General features: G+C 37.0%; 1 protein-coding gene across 1 annotated transcript in view; it reads left to right on the top strand.

Annotated features, from left to right (window-relative positions):
* The window catches only part of TLL1 (tolloid like 1), a 142,043-nt gene that overhangs the window by 114,461 nt on the left and 8,134 nt on the right, over positions 1 to 19,448 (top strand). Inside the window, exons 15-19 of the mRNA XM_064449759.1 lie at positions 2,326 to 2,486; positions 5,387 to 5,567; positions 12,170 to 12,295; positions 13,693 to 13,820; positions 18,318 to 18,531. Coding sequence (XP_064305829.1) covers positions 2,326 to 2,486; positions 5,387 to 5,567; positions 12,170 to 12,295; positions 13,693 to 13,820; positions 18,318 to 18,531 — 810 coding nt within the window. The remainder of the gene's footprint in view (positions 1 to 2,325; positions 2,487 to 5,386; positions 5,568 to 12,169; positions 12,296 to 13,692; positions 13,821 to 18,317; positions 18,532 to 19,448) is intronic.

The following is a 19,448-nucleotide window of genomic DNA, read 5'->3' as shown; positions in this document are numbered from 1 at the left end:
AGAAGCAAATGCTCTTGATCATTATGCACCATTTATTGTATGATTTTTATTCGTAAACATGAATGAATTAAGGGATAGAATGATTTATTCTTATCTCAGTTCAGCTTTTTGAGTAGTGAATGGATTTTGAAAATTGCATTGCTTGGAGTTACGGTTTTCTTCTGATGCAATTCACTGGTGTCTCTTTTTTTTCCAATTTCCAGGCTTTAATTCACAATTTGTCACAATTTGGGGTAGATTTGCTTAGTTTCTTTGCACTTTTTGTTCTTTTGCTTTTGGTTCTGTGGGGGTGGTTTTGTTTGTTTGTTTGTTTGGGGGTGTGTGTGTGCATTTGTGTGAGGTGGTGATAATCCTAGGCTACAGGCATGTTAGATTGTGTCTCTCATCAAGCTGGCTGGTTTTTTAGTTGTTGTCCCCTCCCTCCCAACTTGAATAGTGAGCACGTTGGAGAAACAATATATTTAGATGTCTGCATGTGAGGCAGTGTGCAGAAAGAAAGGTTAATCTAAGGGGGGCCATGAAGACAGAGATTTGATCTCTGGGCCTTTGATCATCAGCCCAAATTTATATAAGGAAATTGGTTTAGTTTGTCTGCTGACCTGAGTCAGAATATTAGGGAAGATGACCAGTCTTTCAGAGAACTCTCCCCTCTGCCTCTGAAAAATAAAGACGAAATACGTCCCTGACACCCAAACAGACAAGCAACTCTGGCAAAAGGAGAGGTCACTCAAAGTGGTGCAGGGCAGTGTGGAGCAAAAGCCCTGAGCTATCCCTAAAAGTGTACATGCATTTTTTCCACATGACATAGGACTCACTGTATGTAGACACTACTTGGGACTGCTGAATTAAAATCACTGTGTAGTCACAGTGAGCATTACATCCTTGTAGCTTGGGAATTGAGGAGTGACCTAGCTGTATTAATTCACACATGATGTCAGAAGCCTCTAACTTGGAAACTCTGCCCAATGCTTCACTGCAGTGTTGACATGCACAGAAAATTGCTTCATGGTTGTCTAATATGAATCTCCCCTGCTGGCAGCATATTAGAAAGCTTTAAGAATTTTTTTTTTCCCCAATACTCCACATTTCCCACCATTGCCTCAAGGAACAATGGAGGGATTTTGAAAAGCAGAAACTGAAAACTAGCAGTAGTTGTCCTGACCCAGACTGGATCGTGTGGGGGTGCATCTTGTGTCACCCGCGTGCAATATAAATCTGTGCCTGGTCTTTTTTTACACACTGAGGTTGACCCAGGGTCTTAGTCCTGCCACTCTGGTCAGATTACCCTTATGTGTATACCAATGAGTCTTCTGCATGGAAAGCCATGTTCCAGGAGGAAGACTGGCACGTGTCTGCGTTGTCCATACGAGCCCTGACAGAAACTGGAGAGTTCTCCCAGGTGTGTTAGATGAAGGAGATGTAATGTGTGAGACCATCAGCTAGACAGGAATAGCCAGTTTTTAAAGCATTCGGAATTAGCACAGAGCAGGCAGAAGGATGTGGAGCTTCCCCCCACCAGCTATTTAGAAAGAGATTCGTGGGTGATTTCCAGTGCTGTCACAGTGCTGTAATGGTATCAGTGCAGCAGAGTATGATCGAGAACCCCTGAAATTCCCATTACTTTTCTTAAAAAAAAAAAAAAAAAAGCCACAGATGGAAAAGATTAATGTGTTTATCCTTTGCTATTTGAACTGTATTCACAAACAGTACAGCATTGTTCCGTGTATGGAGGTGACTATTTAGCATATATTTGGAAATAATAGGTATTTTCTCTATTACTTGAACACCCACACTTCAGCAAAAGTAATTGTGACTGAAGAGTATGTGACTGCCATCCCGAAGAAGTGACCCTATCTAGCAGGTTATGGGAGGCATACAGCTATATGAGCTGAGACAGGTAGGGCTGATTCTGGATCAATAATCAAGGAGAGAAGCTGGGGAAGTGCAAAGCGCATCTTAAGTAGTCTGTCTGTCAGAAGAGGGGTGGTCAAGGTCCTGGGGAGGGCGGTGAGGTCAGAGGACTCGCATGGGAAGGGCTGTGAGAGAATAACCAGAGTCTCTGGAGGGAAGGGAAAAGAATGAATATGATAACGCCTTGTGTACTCCTGAAACTTATCTCTGTCTGCAAACCTGCAAGCTGTTCAAGATAGGGGCTGTCTCTTTCTCTTTGTTTGCACCAAGCATGATAAAACAAGATTCTGATTAGTCTGTCTGGGCATTACAGCCGTATAAGTAATAAGAGGACTGAATCTTCTCAGTGTGCTTCTGTTTATAGTAAAACACGGTTTCAGTCAAGAAACGATGCTCTCCCTTTTAATTTTACAGCTGCTTGCGGAGGACTCCTGACAAAGCTAAATGGGACTATAACCACACCAGGGTGGCCCAAAGAGTATCCTCCAAACAAAAACTGTGTGTGGCAGGTGGTTGCCCCGACGCAATACAGAATTTCAATGAAGTTTGAGTTTTTTGAGTTAGAAGGGAATGAAGTAAGTAACAGTGAACAAAAAGCTGCACAATCTGTTACACAATAAACAGTTCCACGAGGGTTCAAAAATAGATATTGTCTTATAAAACCCTTGCTGACTGTTCATATGCTGACAATAACCATGGATATTCTTGTTTTCATTTTGGGACTGTTTCTGGATTCTTTCAAAACAAACATGGAAAGAATAGTTCTCTTTTACATATCATCTAAATCTATATGTACTACAAGAAATTTAAAAGACGTGTTCTCTGCTGAGTCTCAGCTGACTTTTTTTTATCAACAAAGTAAACCAGAGCAAATGGCTGAGGCATATTGGAAAGAATTCAAGAAAAGAAAATCTGGAGAAACCAAATCATCTTTGCAGACTATGACTGCAGAGAATACACATAAGCTGTGGTTAGTGGCGGAGTGAGGGAGCATTTAAATCACTTAAAAGTATCTCATAGGGGGAATATTTTAAAAGGAGCAGTACCAGAAATAAGGCACAATAGAACAGCAGCAGTGTTTGAGCTGGGCAGACCCTGGAGGCATGGGCGATCTGGTCCCCAGGTGGGGGAGAGAGGCAGGGCAGAGCTCTCCATGTGGTAAGGGCTGCTCCCTGTAGCTTTAAAACAAGTGGTGGGAGTTGCAGTGTTTTTTGGGTGTGAATCAGTAAAATATGGGTTTCAACATCAACTTTTCAGCCTCTGTTATGCTTCCTAGGCACTGCTCCGTCACACCATTGAGTTACCTTGCCACGCTCTAGTCATAATCTGCTGTAGCCAATTAGTTTATCTTGATTTTCTTCACATGGCGTTAAGCACCCAAATCCCAGGATATTATTTGTGACTACACATATCTGGTATGAGGATGGGCCATGTTTCAGGCATGAGATCTGAAGTGGCAAAAGCTGGAGTTTTATTTATAACTCAGAAACAACCCAGCCATGGTTTCTACAAAATATCTCAAAATTATTGCACAGGCAGCGATGTGAGATTTTTTTTTTTCTAAATAATTTAGGGTGCATTCTAAAGTCCATGAAATTCCAACTCTTAATGATGTATATGATATACTTATGTCCTGTTATCATTATTACAAGAACTGCAAAAGATATAATAAATACGTACAAATCCCAAAGAATTAAAATTTAATTACCATTTGAAGAACTCATAAAACAATTCTTCTGCACTTTCTTGGTACTTAAGCCAGATTTGTAAGGAAGACATCTGGGGTGTAATCAAGTTAAATCAGTTTTCTAAGGTCATACAAGACACTTAAGTGGATATGAAAAATAAATACATAATGTTTTTCAACATTTACAACTTTGGCTCGATCCTCTCCTGTGCTACTAAATCTCAGCTTTATACTATTAAATAGTAGTACTAAGATTGGTACCTGTGAAAATCAGAAGAAATATATAATATCTGGAACATTCCAATATATTGCCTGAGTGGAGACGTAAAACGTATACATTTAGCAAATGCTCTAAATTTTTTGTTATAGGACCTCCATTTAGGAACAAGTTTCACATCTTTTTCGATATTACAATTTTAATATTTTACATTTACATTTTACAATTTTAATTTTGCATTTAACTTGTAAAGTTTTTTAAACATAGTGTAGTATGAAGGAAGGTAGATCTATCTGAAATTACATTTCATTTCTAATCTAAAAGCTATGAAACCATCAAAACTCCACGCTGATGTATTGCTGAAATTGCTGGGATTTATTAATGTTGTGAGCTATATTTGAAAATCATATGCATTAATATGAATTTATGTTACAATTAATATAAATCAGCATGTGGCAGTGACTATAGTTTTATAATTGTTATTTATATTGTAAAAAGTAGTTTCAGCTGAATTAGTCACTTTCCAACTCTGCAACATATGAAAATTGCTCCAGTAACAATGAAAATGTAGTCTACATCTAGAATGTATTATATTAAAAACAATTGGAAATGTTGACGATCATTTAGTATTTCATAGGGAGAGAGAGCAACAAAGGCCAAAACATCCTTTTTTACAGTACTCCTCCAGCTCCCATTACATTTCTTTTTTGACTAGAAATTGCGATTTATCAAATACAACTTGGATTTAATGGACAGTCTAAGCTCTGTATGAATCCTCCTGGCCACTGTTTTCTCTTAAGCTATTGACTGCAGACAACTGGGACATTTTTGATTAAATGATTGATAGTTGAGCCTAAGAAGCTTAGAAGTTTTTGGGTAGAAGGCTTTAGGTTGACCAAGGGATTATGCATTGAAAGTATTATCACGAGTAGTACGCCTTGCGTAAGGCTTTTTTTATTATGCTATTTTATTTTATTTTTAACCTTTTAATGAAAATTATATGCATCAGCTTTCCAAATTATAGCTAAGCTACTGTTAAAGAAAGATGTATGGTTTTAATAGTTTATATATTTGTAAATAAATGCATGTGTCTTAAATACATGATATTAAAAACTGGTGAGTTTGAGTGAAAAATTAATATTTTTTAAAAAAATCTATGAGATGTAAGTTCTGGGTACGTGGTTTATAGCACAAAGATAGGTATAATTTTTAGGGTAAATATTTCTAGATTTTAGTCTAATGTCACTGGAATTATTACTTTTTAGATTAAATGGAAATGTTACTAAGCATCTTGAAATTTAGATACTAAACACAGATTAGTATCTATCAAAATATAGTTTTGAATGTAATGCATAGTATAGCTATGCTTTAGTGACCTTAAAATATTCTTACACGAAATCAGTGAACATTTGTAAACATTTACAAATGTTTTCAGTGTCAGGGAAAAGTGAAAACAGGTATAGTTAATCTGTAATTAGGCAGCATATACCAATCAGGTTTTGCATTTGTAAACAACTTCATACATTTGGTTAACAAAAAAAAAAAAGATTTTTTTTTCTGTCTGTCCTCAGGTTTGCAAATACGATTATGTGGAGATTCGTAGTGGCCTTTCTTCTGACTCTAAACTACATGGTAAATTCTGCGGTACTGAAGTGCCTGAAGTTATCACCTCTCAGTACAACAACATGCGAATTGAGTTCAGATCTGACAACACTGTGTCAAAAAAAGGCTTCAAGGCACACTTCTTCTCAGGTATGGGAAATCACTTTTGTGTACCTGTGGGTGCCTCTGAGCATACACAGACTAGGTGGAATGAATACTAGATTTTGGTATGAAAGTGAGTGTCATTTTCCCTTATAATTTGCCTGGTAGCTTTGACTTAGTTTTATTCATATAAGCATAAACCACTCTCCTGACATAAAAACCATTTGGAATTGTAATGTCTGTATATAGTGGAAAATATATGGAATGCATATATATCTTTTGAAACAACAGTAGAGGCAAATGAACTTGGTGAGGTGCAGAGGAAAAAAGCAAATTTACTAAGTGTTTTTGAATTTTGATTAGGTTTCTTTTATCCCAAGTTTTGTTGCTTGTTTTTTTCAAATCCCACTTGTAACGTGATACAAATTACATGCAGTGTACACTTGTGGTTTTTTCACTCAGGTCTCTTAGTATAATGCGTTAGTTATGAAATTACTCTTTTGGGCTACAACATTTGTTTAACATTATGGGTACTTTCTTGCCAAACTTTGCGCTTCTTAATGTTTTGCAGAAGAACATAGTTTAAGACCTTGCTCTTGCAAAAATGTGTGTCTTTTTAGTTACGAGTGTAATTTCACTGAGGCAGATCAGAGTGATCAAAGTTTACATCATCTAAGGACATGTATTGTTGAATAATGTTAGACATGAGTGAAGCTGAAGATGTGAGGAAATATTTGCACAACAGTGGCCTCTGCAATTACCTGTTTAAACGAGACTATAATAATCTGGTTGTGGCAGGATATCACCTGGTGTTAGTACTGGAATTTTGCTCAGTTTTTCTTGTGTGTTTACACACGCACATATGCATAAGTTTGTTACCTTGAGTGAAACAACACAACAAAACAGTCCCATCGTCCCGCCTCCCCAAACTGGAAGTCATCCAGAAGCATTTGGGATTTGAATTCTGCCCCAGGTTTTTTGATAGCAGTTAAAAATCTGAATTTGGAGAATCCTGTTTGTGGTTAGCATGTAGCAAAATGTATTACCAGGCACTGTGATTAGCATTTGTTTGCTAAAATATTTTATCAAAGCTGAAATGAAAATGGTATTTCATTGGTTATTTTTAACAATTGATAACTTGACTATGACCAAGTAACAAGAAACAGTATATTGTATAAGTGATGTGCTTTAGAAAGTGAGGAAAATAACTGTCGAGACAAACAGTTTAGACTTTCAGTTGTTTTCTCATTATGACTGCTTTGATGTTTTGCTTAAGCAATTATGAAAGATGAAAAAAAAGTGTTTCATCTCATCAAAGAAACTAGCAAACATCTTACCTCTTCTATAGCATATTATTTTTTCAAGTAGTCACATTTCTCTGGTCAGTCTTTCAGATCCATCTTTAGATATAGCTTCATTTTTTACTTATCAATTTATATTTCACATTAGCAAGAAGCTTTCAAGGTTTACTCATTATTTGTAGTAAACACATATATGGACACAACAGAGCTTCCTCCTAGAAACACTTCCACAGCTAGTCATTTCATGTTGGCCTAGCAGGAATGTTGTGCCAGCAGGATTTGTCACGTATTTTGATGTTTTACAAGAATAAATATTTTTCCAGTTCTAAAAATGGCGTGCAAATTAAGTTTGTTATGTATTTTCAGGATCTGTACATCTATGCCACATAAAGCTGGCAATGATAGCTTTGTAATTTGTGTAAGCTCTGTTGTTTAGAAGTTGTGTTTTGTGGACATGCTGGACATTTACATGTTTATAAGTCAGTTAAATTTTGGTTTTCTTTAAAGTGATACTTCATTTTCACTGATTTAAGTGATTGTTTAAATGATTATTAATATTATGAGTGGATTCTAGGAAGAAATCAGGCCAAAGTTATATGTGACTAGACTATAATTCATGGAATTAAAAGCATCAGGTTGTAATCCTTCAGAACCTTTATTTCCCTTGTCTTTTTCAGTTCTGAATGAAATGTTCTTCCTTTCCCATCCCACCCCGCCAGGTGAAAACAGGTTTTTCCTAGTAATTAAAAAAACCATAAGTTTTAAATTATGCCATTGATCACTAAATCCATTAACCAGGGATAAATCTGAAGTAATGTGTTTTTTAATGAATAGAAATGTGTGATGTGTCCTGGATACAGTATAAATTTAATCGCCTTCAAAGAAAGATAGGTTGATATAAATAGTCTGTAAGTATATAAATTTACTGAATGCTTCATAATGTATTTCTGCCATAATCTCTTATTTCATACAACTTCAGATACTTTTTATTTTTATTCTTTCTCAGTTCTCTTCTAGTTGTTATAATTTCTAGTAGATTCTATTCTTCTGTGTTATCTGGCTGTCCCCTTTGACAGTATTTCCTGATCAAAACAGAAACTTTGTAATGCTTGAGACACATCAAACTTCTGAACTTAAATAATCTAAAAAGAGGTTGTCATCTCTGAATAATTCATCAGACAAAACTCTCATGGCTGTCAGAAAACACTATAATATTCTTACCCCTGAATTCCTTAATATGGACATAATATGCTATTGGTCTGTCAATGAAGAATGAACTTACGACTTCAAGTATTTTGCCTTTGGGAGTTGATAGCTGATCACTGTTCAGCTGATGAAGTGGGCTTTTTTGCCTATTTATATACTTGTCTTCAGAATACACTACTTTTGGAATGATATCTGTGGAGAAATACTTAGTGATAGTGTCTACGATACTTGCTTGGAGGCATTTAACAGTTTTATTAATTAAATCACAACAGAAATATTTGTAAGCATTTAGTTATAAAGACATACATCATGAAAAAAATCAGTAAAGAGTAAAGCACTGCATCTTGCAGTCTATTCACCAGGAAAGGGCATGTGCAATGTTCAGCGAGAGAGGCAGGTAGATAAATCAGATTTGTTTGAAGATTAGGAACTGTAATGTGCTCCACAATGCACAGCCAAAAAACTTTTTTCGCAACTTTCATGGTAGTGAATTCTGCAGCCACGGCTACAGTTGGGAATCGTGGCCCAGCTCCAGCTCAGACGGCAGAAAGCAGTTTTTGGGTGGTTGGAACCCACTGTGATAAACTGTGAAAGCAAACAGTGGCACAGGGCAACAGATGACCTGCATTAGGAAGGTGTTTATGTTGATATAAGACAAGATGTAATTACATTTTTGGCTGTAAAATGGTGTTAACAGCCAGACAGGTGCTACTGGAAAGTGAGAAAAACTTTTTTTCAACATTCTGTAAAATTTACATTTGATGGGACAGCTCTGAAGAAAGCTCCGCTGGGAGCTGTTGCAGGGATCTAGCTAATCTCCAGAGACACTCTTCACTCTTGTATGTTTATAATCGAGTTTCTTGGGTAAAGAGAGGAAACTAGGGAGTTGTGATATATTAATTATTTTAAAGCTTTATTAAAACTTTTTGGAATTGGATATTAGGCTTCTAAACAAAAAGCTTCTGGTTATTAGCTTTTTATTCTTTCTCCTCCTCTCTCTCTTCTCTCTTCCTCTCTCTCTCTCCTGCACTTGTCAGAAGACCCACTGCAGTCTGCTGGGCCCATAAGACTAGAGGAGTGTAAAATAACTCAATGAATTTATTCTAGGAAGGGAAAAAGATAACTATAATATTTTTTTTTTCCTGTGGTGTTTCCAAGAAGATAGCCTGAGCATTTCTTTAAATCAGTCTTTGTGTAGTGTTATGATTAATACTTAGTGATAATATGTCACTAAACTGCTTCCATTTATCATAAATTTCAGAGTTACTTCAGTGTTTTAAATAGATATGATTCTTTGCATGATCATTCAAAACATACATGGTGTTTGATGTAATATAGAAATGAGGTTTGTTGGGACATTTTTTCTTGGGTGGTGATTCATTGAGCAGTTAAAAAGAGAAAGCTAGAATATTTCTAGCCTTGAGCAAATCTGTTTTGGAGCACAAACTCATCTCTGGTGCCATCCTGGTACATCTTTTTTCCACAGACAAGAATGCTGCCTGCAAAGAGAAAATTTTTGTTTTTGAATCTTGCAAGGACTTGATACAGGTCCCTTCAGGCCGAGTACGTATTGTTCACAGACTGGTGGCCTTTGAGGGTCTCAGAGGTACGACCATTTGTCCTCTGAATGATTTAATCTAACATTTTGTTGAGAATGGATCTTTCCCTGTTCTGAGTACTGATATGAGAAAAGAAAGTATCCATTCAGAATGGGGAGACTCATTTCCATCTGTCAGCATAACAAATGGCTTTGTTTTTACATGGCAAAACATTTGTTCCTATAACTAATACAGACTAATTATTTTTTTCATGAATTTTGAAACTGGGCAATCAATTTGACAGAAAGTCTGTTCCAAATTGTGAAGTGTGAGGAAGGCTTGTTCAACAGTTGCACCCTTGATTAACCACGTACAAGTCATTATTGTGTTCAAATATGTTCCAAAGCTTCTCCTTTCTACCTTCTGTCCATTGTTTTATCTATGAGAAGGTCCTACATGGGACTGTTTGCTTATGTACTTGTCTCTTACGAGATTATTTTACAGAATAGAAGATTATTTAATGTTCAAGTACTTTTCAGTATTTTCACACAGTTTGGTGGAAGATGAAAATGGACAGGGCTTTTATTTAGAATTTGTGTACCTGCTCTGTACTTGAAAGCCTAACTTTGAATGCATTTTGAGCTTGCCTTCCACTTATCTTATTATTTGGGTAGAAAACTACAAACAAATGCTTAGGAAGGGAAATACTGAAGAGTTTTTTATATATTATATCTAATTTCTCATTTGTTTGTACTGTTCTTCACTGGCAACATGGAATTAATTTATGATAGTGCTTGCCTTTGCAAAGATAAAAGATTAAAACTTTTGTTTGAAATTAAATAGAATTAGTACCTCAGTTTGGGAGTTGCATTGCAAGGTGCATAAACAGTGAATTGTGGAGCTTTTACGCTTCTTTCATCGTCAAAATGACAACTAGTACAAGCCTTTGGACATATGATTCTGGGAGCTACCTATGTTTTTGACTTTTCATAACCCTCAAATCTGTTCATGTCTGCAGAAACCTTCCAAAAGCTTTCAGTGCAAACAGATTTGAGGTTTACAGGACAAAATGCAGTGGATGCTTGGGTGTGACTTGCAGAATTTATCTATAAATGTACATTATCATAATGTATGGAAGTAGAAGCTCATTTTTATGGAAAGAACTGCAAGACAGGTCAAGCGTTGCATACATTTTGGCAGATAAAGCTGATGTGTACGCAGTTATGATGCAAACTTCCTTTGTTGTGTTACTGAATGTAAGCGTCAGTAAAGGCAGGGCAAAAAATACGTATGACAACAAAGAGAGACTTAAATTATCCATAGTGGCTTGTAATCTATAGAAATTCTTACTGTGCCTACTAAAGTCTGAAACATCGCATGTTACCTTGTTTGGCGATAACGCTCACTGCTGCTTTCCAAGGTACATGAGGCTGAAGGGGATGCATGCCCTGCATTCCAGTCCTGCAACAACTGGACCTCTGGGATGACCACAATTTCTTTGCTCTTTTTCCTCCTCTCTTTTGCATGTTGAAATGACATGGTTTGTAAGATTCAGTTTTTTAATATATGTGTGTGTTTATATATATTTATGTAGGTATATGTTTTTGTATCTCAGGATTTAATATATGAGTCTGGACATGCATATAGGTACATACATATGCATACATGTATGTGTGTATGTATGTATGTGTCAGTAGCAGTCTGCCTCTTTTAAATGGACCAGCCTCACCTAAAATGACAACAGCTGAATGACATAGGAGGGTGGCAGCTGAGGCCTCTTGCTAGAATGACAGCCTGTTAATCTAGTTTGGCTTTTTTCCATGCAATGAATTTGTAGCTGTTTAATGCAGGTCATATTTCCTCCCCTACTCTCTGCTTTACTCCTAACACACTAAAAGCTCTTTTAAAGGATTATATGTTATTAAACAGAACTGCATGCTATATTGAAGATCTTGAAATAATTAATGCCAGTTTCTTTTGTATGTTTTTCAAGAAAATGTTTTTTGTTTTGTGATGTTCTGTAATGTCCAGATTAATTAAAAATAAAGCACACTGTCACTCTGCTGGGGAAAAAAAAATCAACTTCTTTAGTAAGTTTATGTTACATCCTTCTTTTCTTGTACGTTTAATGTGCAGAGCTTGAAACCTTGTTTGGCCTACGTGTTCCTTTCAACATACCATCATTAAACTGTGACATTTGCATAAAGTCAGAATAGTTTATGCGTTGTCCAGATATTACGCTCCTATGGTTTACTGAAATAAAGCTTTGGATGAGATATTTATTAAATTTTACCAGCTAGACCACTTGAAAGAGTAAATGCTGGTAACTGTCTTATCTCCTTTGATATAGCTCATTTTACTAGTGTTCCTCTGCCCTAGGAACTACCCCTCGCTTCCTAGAGAGACGAGACAGACTGTTTGTGCCATGGTGCAAGGTTGCAGGCTGAGCAATGAGTGGCTAGAACTAAGGTACCACGAAACCGCCATACTGAGAAGAGTGACTGTGCCTTAGTTTATCCTTTTCTGGACTCAAACACTGTGCTAAACCTTTTTCTTTTTGGTAATGAGGACTACTGCTCACCCAACCTTCTTGTGTATTTCTTAGACAAGGATGAGTGTTCAAAGGACAATGGTGGCTGTCAGCACGAGTGCATCAACACAGTAGGAAGCTATGTTTGCCAGTGCCGAAATGGATTTGTGCTACATGAAAACAAGCATGACTGCAAGGAGGGTAAGTGGTAAGGTATTTGAACAGTTGAATATACAGCTGTCTTACAGGAATATCTCTGCAGATCTTCTTCCAAGGAAAAGAAAGGAAAAAGAAGGATCTTGGTTATGGGGGCTTAGACATTTGGGCTTAAGCACTTCCCCCGCCCTTTTCCCATCCCCTCCATCCCCAGCATTTGCGTGTCTGAGTTTGAGGTCCACAGGAATGCAGTTTGGAAAACTTGGGATCATTGGCGGGGAGTGCTACTTGTAATAGTGCTGTGAAGTGTCGAACATTTCAAGCTGTGGTATTTGTCTAACACTGTATTAAACACAGGGATAGAGTTTCTGGAGAGAAGCTTGGTAAAGTTGTTACTTGCTCCTATCAGTAGCAGTTAGTTTCCTCACAGTCAGGTTGAAACTCTATCAGCCTTTTCTGTGTTTACTTAGGGGACATATTCAGACAATCTAAATTCCAGACAAGTCCCTATGCATCTTACTTCCTATTTGCTGTCTCAAGGTGCGGCCACCTCCAAGAAAACAGGAGGCTTTGGGGCTTAAGTAGAATTTAGATTATCTGAAAATGAACCTCAAGCATGCAATATCACGTGAGCTACTGTAATTTCTCAAGGCTGTATTCGAGCATGGATTTAATTTGCGAGTAAAGATGCACCCTTTGTGAATCACTTGCATTATCACTGGTGTTGGAATGATACTTGCCTGCTCTAAAAGATTCCTGTTGAATTATTCTGATATTTATAAAGTAATTTGTTATTTTAAAAAACTAAATACAAAAATGAAACAGGTTTCTTTCTTGCCTTCTTTAAGTTTTACTTCTTTGTATTTATTCACAGAGATGTGCTGGTGATTCAGTTACGATGTGAATGACTAAGCTGTTCTTGGTACAAACTCACAGTTTAGTCTTAGCTGTTCTCTAGTCATATATATGTCCCTAGAAACTGTGTTTTAGAAATCAAAATGATTACTCTGTAGCTGCAGTATGAAAATTAGTAAGAAGAGAGAAAAAGAAATTATTCAAGAAATATCACTGGAAGTTGGAGTAGCAAGATTTCTCACATGGATTTTCATACTTATTTGTATGTAGAATGAGGGGAATAGCAAAATATTCAATTAAATTTTAATACTTATGTATATTCCTTTATATTTTTTTCCAAAAAAGTACCATCCGTTGTAAACAACGGTGTATGTTTCACAAAAATCAGTAAACAAGGGTGCTGGGTTAATTGCCATAAAGCATTTGCCAAAGGGGAAGAATGTGTTCGTGTACACTGAAGAGCGTGCTTAGCTATTTTCCTAAAGATCCTTTCCATTCAGTGGGTCCCCTGACAAAGAAAGAGTACTTTTCTGGCTACCTCTGAATGCAGACCCCCAGACTAACTGATGCTATCACTGTTGGCACAGCTGAGTGTGAACAGAAGATCCACAGTCCCAACGGCATCATCACGAGTCCCAACTGGCCTGACAAGTATCCCAGTAGAAAGGAGTGCACGTGGGAAATCAGTGCCACCCCTGGGCAGAGGGTCAAACTGGTGAGTTTCTGCCTACCCTTCCTTTTTCTCTTTTCTTCCACCTCCTCAAATGACTACTCAACAATATGAAACTGTTACTAAACTTTACTATCAGTTTGTAGTCCAGAGGTAAATGGTTTTAAAAAGCTGATTCCTGTCCATTCCTGGCCTACTGGGGCTACTTGGTATCATAGAGCTGTGAATTTAAGTTTGTGGGGATGGTAAATACTCTGGGCAGCAAAGGGCAGGAGGACTACTTTTCTCCTGTCAGACTTTACTGTATCGTTGTTGCAATTCATTAAATTTGCACAAAATATTGACAAATACGGCAGTGGCCATTTACACAATCTCCAATAATATAGAATAAGCAAAATTAGAAGTTATGAACAGTCCTCTCCACAAAACTTTTGCATTTCCATTCTATACTTTTCAAGGAGGGAATGAAGATACAAAAACCCAAGAATCTGGACTTCTCATTTAAAAGTGGCTCCAAATTTTAACATAAGTAGAAGAGCAGCCTAAGTTAGTTAAGTAACCTTTGAGTCCAGCTGGCTGAGGACAGTGCTGGTGGCTGAAGACAGGTTAGCAGAGCTTAGGGAGCTTTGCAGATCTGCTGAGTTAATCTAACCTCTGTACAAAGCCAAAGGCATAGACCTGCCCAGGGGGCTTTTCTGCTTTGAGATCAGCCCCAGTGTTCCTTCAGCCAGAGTCTCAGGGGACAGCCACAACAAAAGCTGACCTTACATTATTTAAAATCTGGTAAATTGATTAACAAGTGTTTTGGAGCAAATGAACTTGAGAGGTGTGTCTGCTTCAGAGAGGTAGAAGCAAGAAGCAATACTGATGCAGGGATGAAAGGGATATATATTGCCATCTCATAACTCCTGACCTTAGCCAAAACCATAACCCGTTACTGGTGCTGGTTCTGGTGAACCCCTGTTCACCAGAAGTAAAATAGTTAAACTGTTCTGGGGGATGTGGGGGTTGCAGAAAATGAAGGTACAGAGCATACACACCACTCAAAGGGTGAAAAACAGGTTTTTGATTCAGGCAGCCTTCCTGCAGCCACTTCTGAGCAAGCCTTCTTCATCCTGGCTGAATAAACCAAAGCTAGCCAGGCCTGGGCATGTTACTGTAAAAGTTTTTTCAGAACTTTTAACCTCAGCAGGCAAAATCCCAGCATTCAGATTTTCTTTCAGTGAAATATCATGTGGTCTGTTTTAAAAGGAAAGGTTTTTAAATTGGCTTTTGCCAATGAAATTGGAAAAAATAGCAGAATTTTACCGGATAGAATTTTCAAAAATACCTCCATGATATAGAGTCTGAAATCCACTTTTCTGTGCAAGCCAGTAGGGTCAATCTACTAAATTCTGTGTGTATAGTATCTTTAAAGTCTGTCTAGTACAGCAAGATCCCATATCAATAATATTAATAATATTAATACCATACTTCTACTATGGATAAATATTTTTCTTGGACTTTCACACTGTATTTAGGTTTAGTCCTCACAGTTTATTTAGTTAAATTGAACAAGGAGAGAATTGATTTCTTCATGGTAACAAACCACATAAATTGTGAGGCTGTGCTTAATTTTTCAAGAGGGGTGTGTGTACAGAAACGGATCTTTTGTTGCAGTTGCTCTCACTCTGATAATCATTGAAAAGTCTCTTCCTGAAAAGGCTAAAGTTAAGCATTTGGGGTAATTAAGAAGCCTATGAAAAAATGGTATCTTTTACATGCACTTCAGAATTTTTAAATGAAATGTGTAGATAAAGATGGCGTTGCAAATGTATGTGGCAGAGAGATTTTCATAAGCTAATCAGCCGGATGTTTATAAGAGACAGACTTAAGTGTCCTGTTCAGGCAGCTATCCATAAGTGCCACCAACATATCTACTCAGTTGAGTGCTATAGATAGAAAGGGCTGGATGTTCAGAAGCCGTATCTAACACTTCTGAATACCATTCCCACTAATGAGACAATCAAAATGGTGACTGTAGTCATGGTGGCATAGGTATTCAAAAGTATTTGTCCCAGGAAGATGGAGTGTGATTTAAATATACTACCAATTTTTATTAAATCATCTGTGAACTCTGCTGGCACTAAATTATAGAAAGTTAGCAGCAACTACTCAGCCATGTTCTACTTTAAGGAAAGTTTGTGCAGTTCTCCTCTTTCAAGCCTGCTCTTTGTCCACTGCTGGGAACTGACTGCTTTTTAGAAAAATGGAGATCATCTCTGGATGTCTGGAAATATTAGGCATTTTGAGCTTTTAAAAGACTTTAATATTAAGATTTGCTTTTCCTTTAAAAGGCAAGGTCCTTTGATTCTCTCTGTAATTGCTAGAATCCATTGTTAGACTCACAACAGATTTAGGACTTTTTTCCTGTTCTTCTTTGTGGGACCCAGTACAACATGTGCTGTCCCCCTGCAGGCTTAGGAATCCCAGTGATAAGTCCAATATTAAAAATAATAGGTGTGTCTTACAGTTCACGGTGAGAAATGTTTCCTAGAGAGTGATCTTTTTGTACAGATGAGAAGTGAACAATACTGATACAATTTTCTTCTAAAAGAAAACAAAGTTCTGCAGGCTGCTCTTGGATCACATCTATTGCTCCCGTCGATTCCAAGTTGGCTTGACTCAATTCTATATTTAACTAACTCCCTTACAGTTAGTATCTCGGCTTTCTGGGTTTTTTTTTTTAATCCATCAGATTTTATTTGGGTATAAATGACAACACGTACTTGGCATCATAAAAGTAGGATGGCTGACTACAATTTAAGAGCAGCAGGAGGGACTGCTGTACAGCTGTTTTCACTGCCTCTGCAGTTTCATTCCCTTAATAAAACCCCCAAACTTTCCTGTGAAATGAACCTACATCCACTGCATCATGCAACTCTTCACTTTTCACAAAACAAAACTGTTATTCTGAATATTCCAGTTCTTTGGGCGAAATACTTTGTGTTAGGCCCTTATATCTCCTTTAGGTCAGCTGTTAATATAAATACCATCACATTTCACACTGGCTGGACTTCACAAGGGGTTTGGTAGGTCAGATTTTCTTTGGTGTACCAGATAGAATGCATAATTATTGTATTTGCTCAGTATTTGATAGTTCAGTTTTTATTCCTTAAGATTGTTGCTTCTTAATCCTTTAGTGGTTTTTCTTTTTCATAAACAGTCAGCTATGACTACTCATGGGAGCATTTAGCCTTAGTGCTTTTATACTATTTTGTTGAGCAAAACAGATTTTGAATTTCACCTTAAATTGCAGGTGATTTCTGAAAATTCGCAAAGATATGTATGTATACTGCCTTCTCAGTGTTTACATGAGAGGAAATTACTGGATTTTAATCTTCAGGTTTCTGGTTGAAATTTAAAACTGGTCAAAAAGTCTTATCTGAAATCTTAGATGTCCCCATTAAATAAATTTGTTGATATCAGTCCAGTCTTGGAAGACACTCTTCCATATTTGAAAAGCAGGTATTAGTTGTGTGTGTTTTAGCAGTTTCTGTAGGGTATGGCGTCCATCATTGGGAAATGCCTTTGGTTGGACACTCTGAGTTTGAGACATCTAAATTCCAGAAGTTTTTGAAACTAAGTTGGCCAGGCTCTGCTTTGAAGGACTTGCAGTTTACAATTTCTAGTAGACCCAAATTTGTCCTTGCAAGCTGCCATGAGCACTAAGAGATACTGAGAATCCCTAGGAGCTCAGAAACAGATAAACGTTTTGAAGTGTAGAAGCAACATCGCAGATGTGAAACAAAGTAAAGTTTGCAATCATAGTTGAAACTATGGCAGCAATTCGAATCTTCTTGGGAGTGCTGAGGACAGCAAAAGAGTTTGCTGAAGTTTTTTTTTTAATAAACAATCAACAACATTTTCCTATTTTTCACAATGATTTTGCTAGGAAATATGTGATCTTAGCAAGAAGGGTGCAGCCTGAAATATTTTTAGTGTTGTAATAATAAAAAAATAGATCTCTAGATAATAGATCAGAAAATATAACTTACATGCATAACCATTCATGTGGGAAGGTCATTCCTGAAGGCTTTAGTTGCAACGTGAGGTAAATAAAAAAGAGGGGAGGAGGGGGCGTTATGTTTTGCAGATGTTTCAATCAGTCCTCAGCTATCTGAGGAACCAATAGATTTCCTGCTTTTTGCTGTTTTGAATGTTCTGTGAAATTTGGAATTATCCTACAAATGGTACAAGTGCAACAGAAAAATCACAGTGATCTAGATTTAATATTCTGTTATGGATATTCATGGGCTATAAAGATTCTAATTCTTTTTTATATGAAGGATGATGCCCTCTTAAAATTCACTGTCTTAATTATTCCACTTTCCTAAAATCAGTATGTTATTCAAAGCTACAGGTCTGTAGCTGCTAAATTGTGTCACCTTAACTACATCTACTTCGTATTCTGAAACATGCTATCAGCACATATGTACCATATAAGTACAGGAAATACAGTACTAAACTGAGTCATTTTGCCTTTTCCCCCCACCCCCCCAGACCTTCAACGAATTTGAGATAGAACAACATCAAGAATGTGCTTACGACCACTTGGAAGTGTTTGATGGTGAAAGTGAAAAATCACCAATTCTGGGACGCTTATGCGGCAATAAGATACCAGATCCTCTTATGGCTACTGGCAACAAAATGTTTCTCCGCTTTATTTCTGATGCATCAGTTCAAAGAAAAGGCTTCCAAGCAACGCACTCTACAGGTCAGAAAATCAGGATGCGCTTTACTAATAAGTTCCCCTTTGCTCTTTAGTGGAAGATATTCAGGCATTTCTTTTATAGGAATGGGATGAGTTAACAGATAAGACGACGTTACAACTAAATCTAATGAAACCTTAACAACAGTAGGAAAAGTCTGAGATTGCAGAAGGTATTCTCTAATATTTTAGACATTTCTTTCTCCTCCTCTCTCTCTTCCTCTGTGCATCTCTCTCAATTTTACAGGTAAATGATTAAAAGATTTTTGAAACAAAATCTGATAAAAAGAGGATATTGGCATAGACAGTCTAAGAGATATTTCTTAAGATTCATCCCATTACTTTGTAAAAGATTCAATAGCTTTTCGTTGTATTTGTAATGGCAATACTTCACTGGGGCATGTGATGCAACTCCATTACTATTCTGTTCTAACTTAAACAAGTCTGGGGTTCGTGTAAACAGCTATTACTTTCCTGTAGAGCTAAAAAGGAGACGAGGCAAAGAAAAATAAGTAAAAACAATACTGAAGACTTTCTTAAGACTGTAAGAATATAATGTCCTTCACATTTATCGTTTAATTTTGTTCTTTGGCAAAGATCGCTGAAATTAAAATAATGTTTTGCAATTGCATGAATAGATTTCATAGGACTTTTTCACAGTGTGCACATTATTTCCCTGAAGTTCCTTGGCTTACAGTGGCCCCTAGTGCTGAATCTCTGAACTTCCAGTGCTTGCTGTAAGACAAGGGGGTTTGGGGTTTTTTGTTTTCTTCTTCAGAACATAATGTCTGTCTTTACTTTCATTCTTATTCATCCAGTATTTGGAAATTAATATTAATGCATAAAATATTTATAAATATCTGTGCTAGTACATAAGGTTTACTGACAGGCAGCAGTTTATTGGTAGAAGATAGTAATCAAGG

This window comes from Phalacrocorax carbo, chromosome 4 (assembly GCF_963921805.1).
Source record: "Phalacrocorax carbo chromosome 4, bPhaCar2.1, whole genome shotgun sequence".
Taxonomy (NCBI): domain Eukaryota; kingdom Metazoa; phylum Chordata; class Aves; order Suliformes; family Phalacrocoracidae; genus Phalacrocorax; species Phalacrocorax carbo.
Note: the sequence above shows the minus strand (reverse complement) of the source record. Positions and strands in the feature narration are given on the sequence as shown.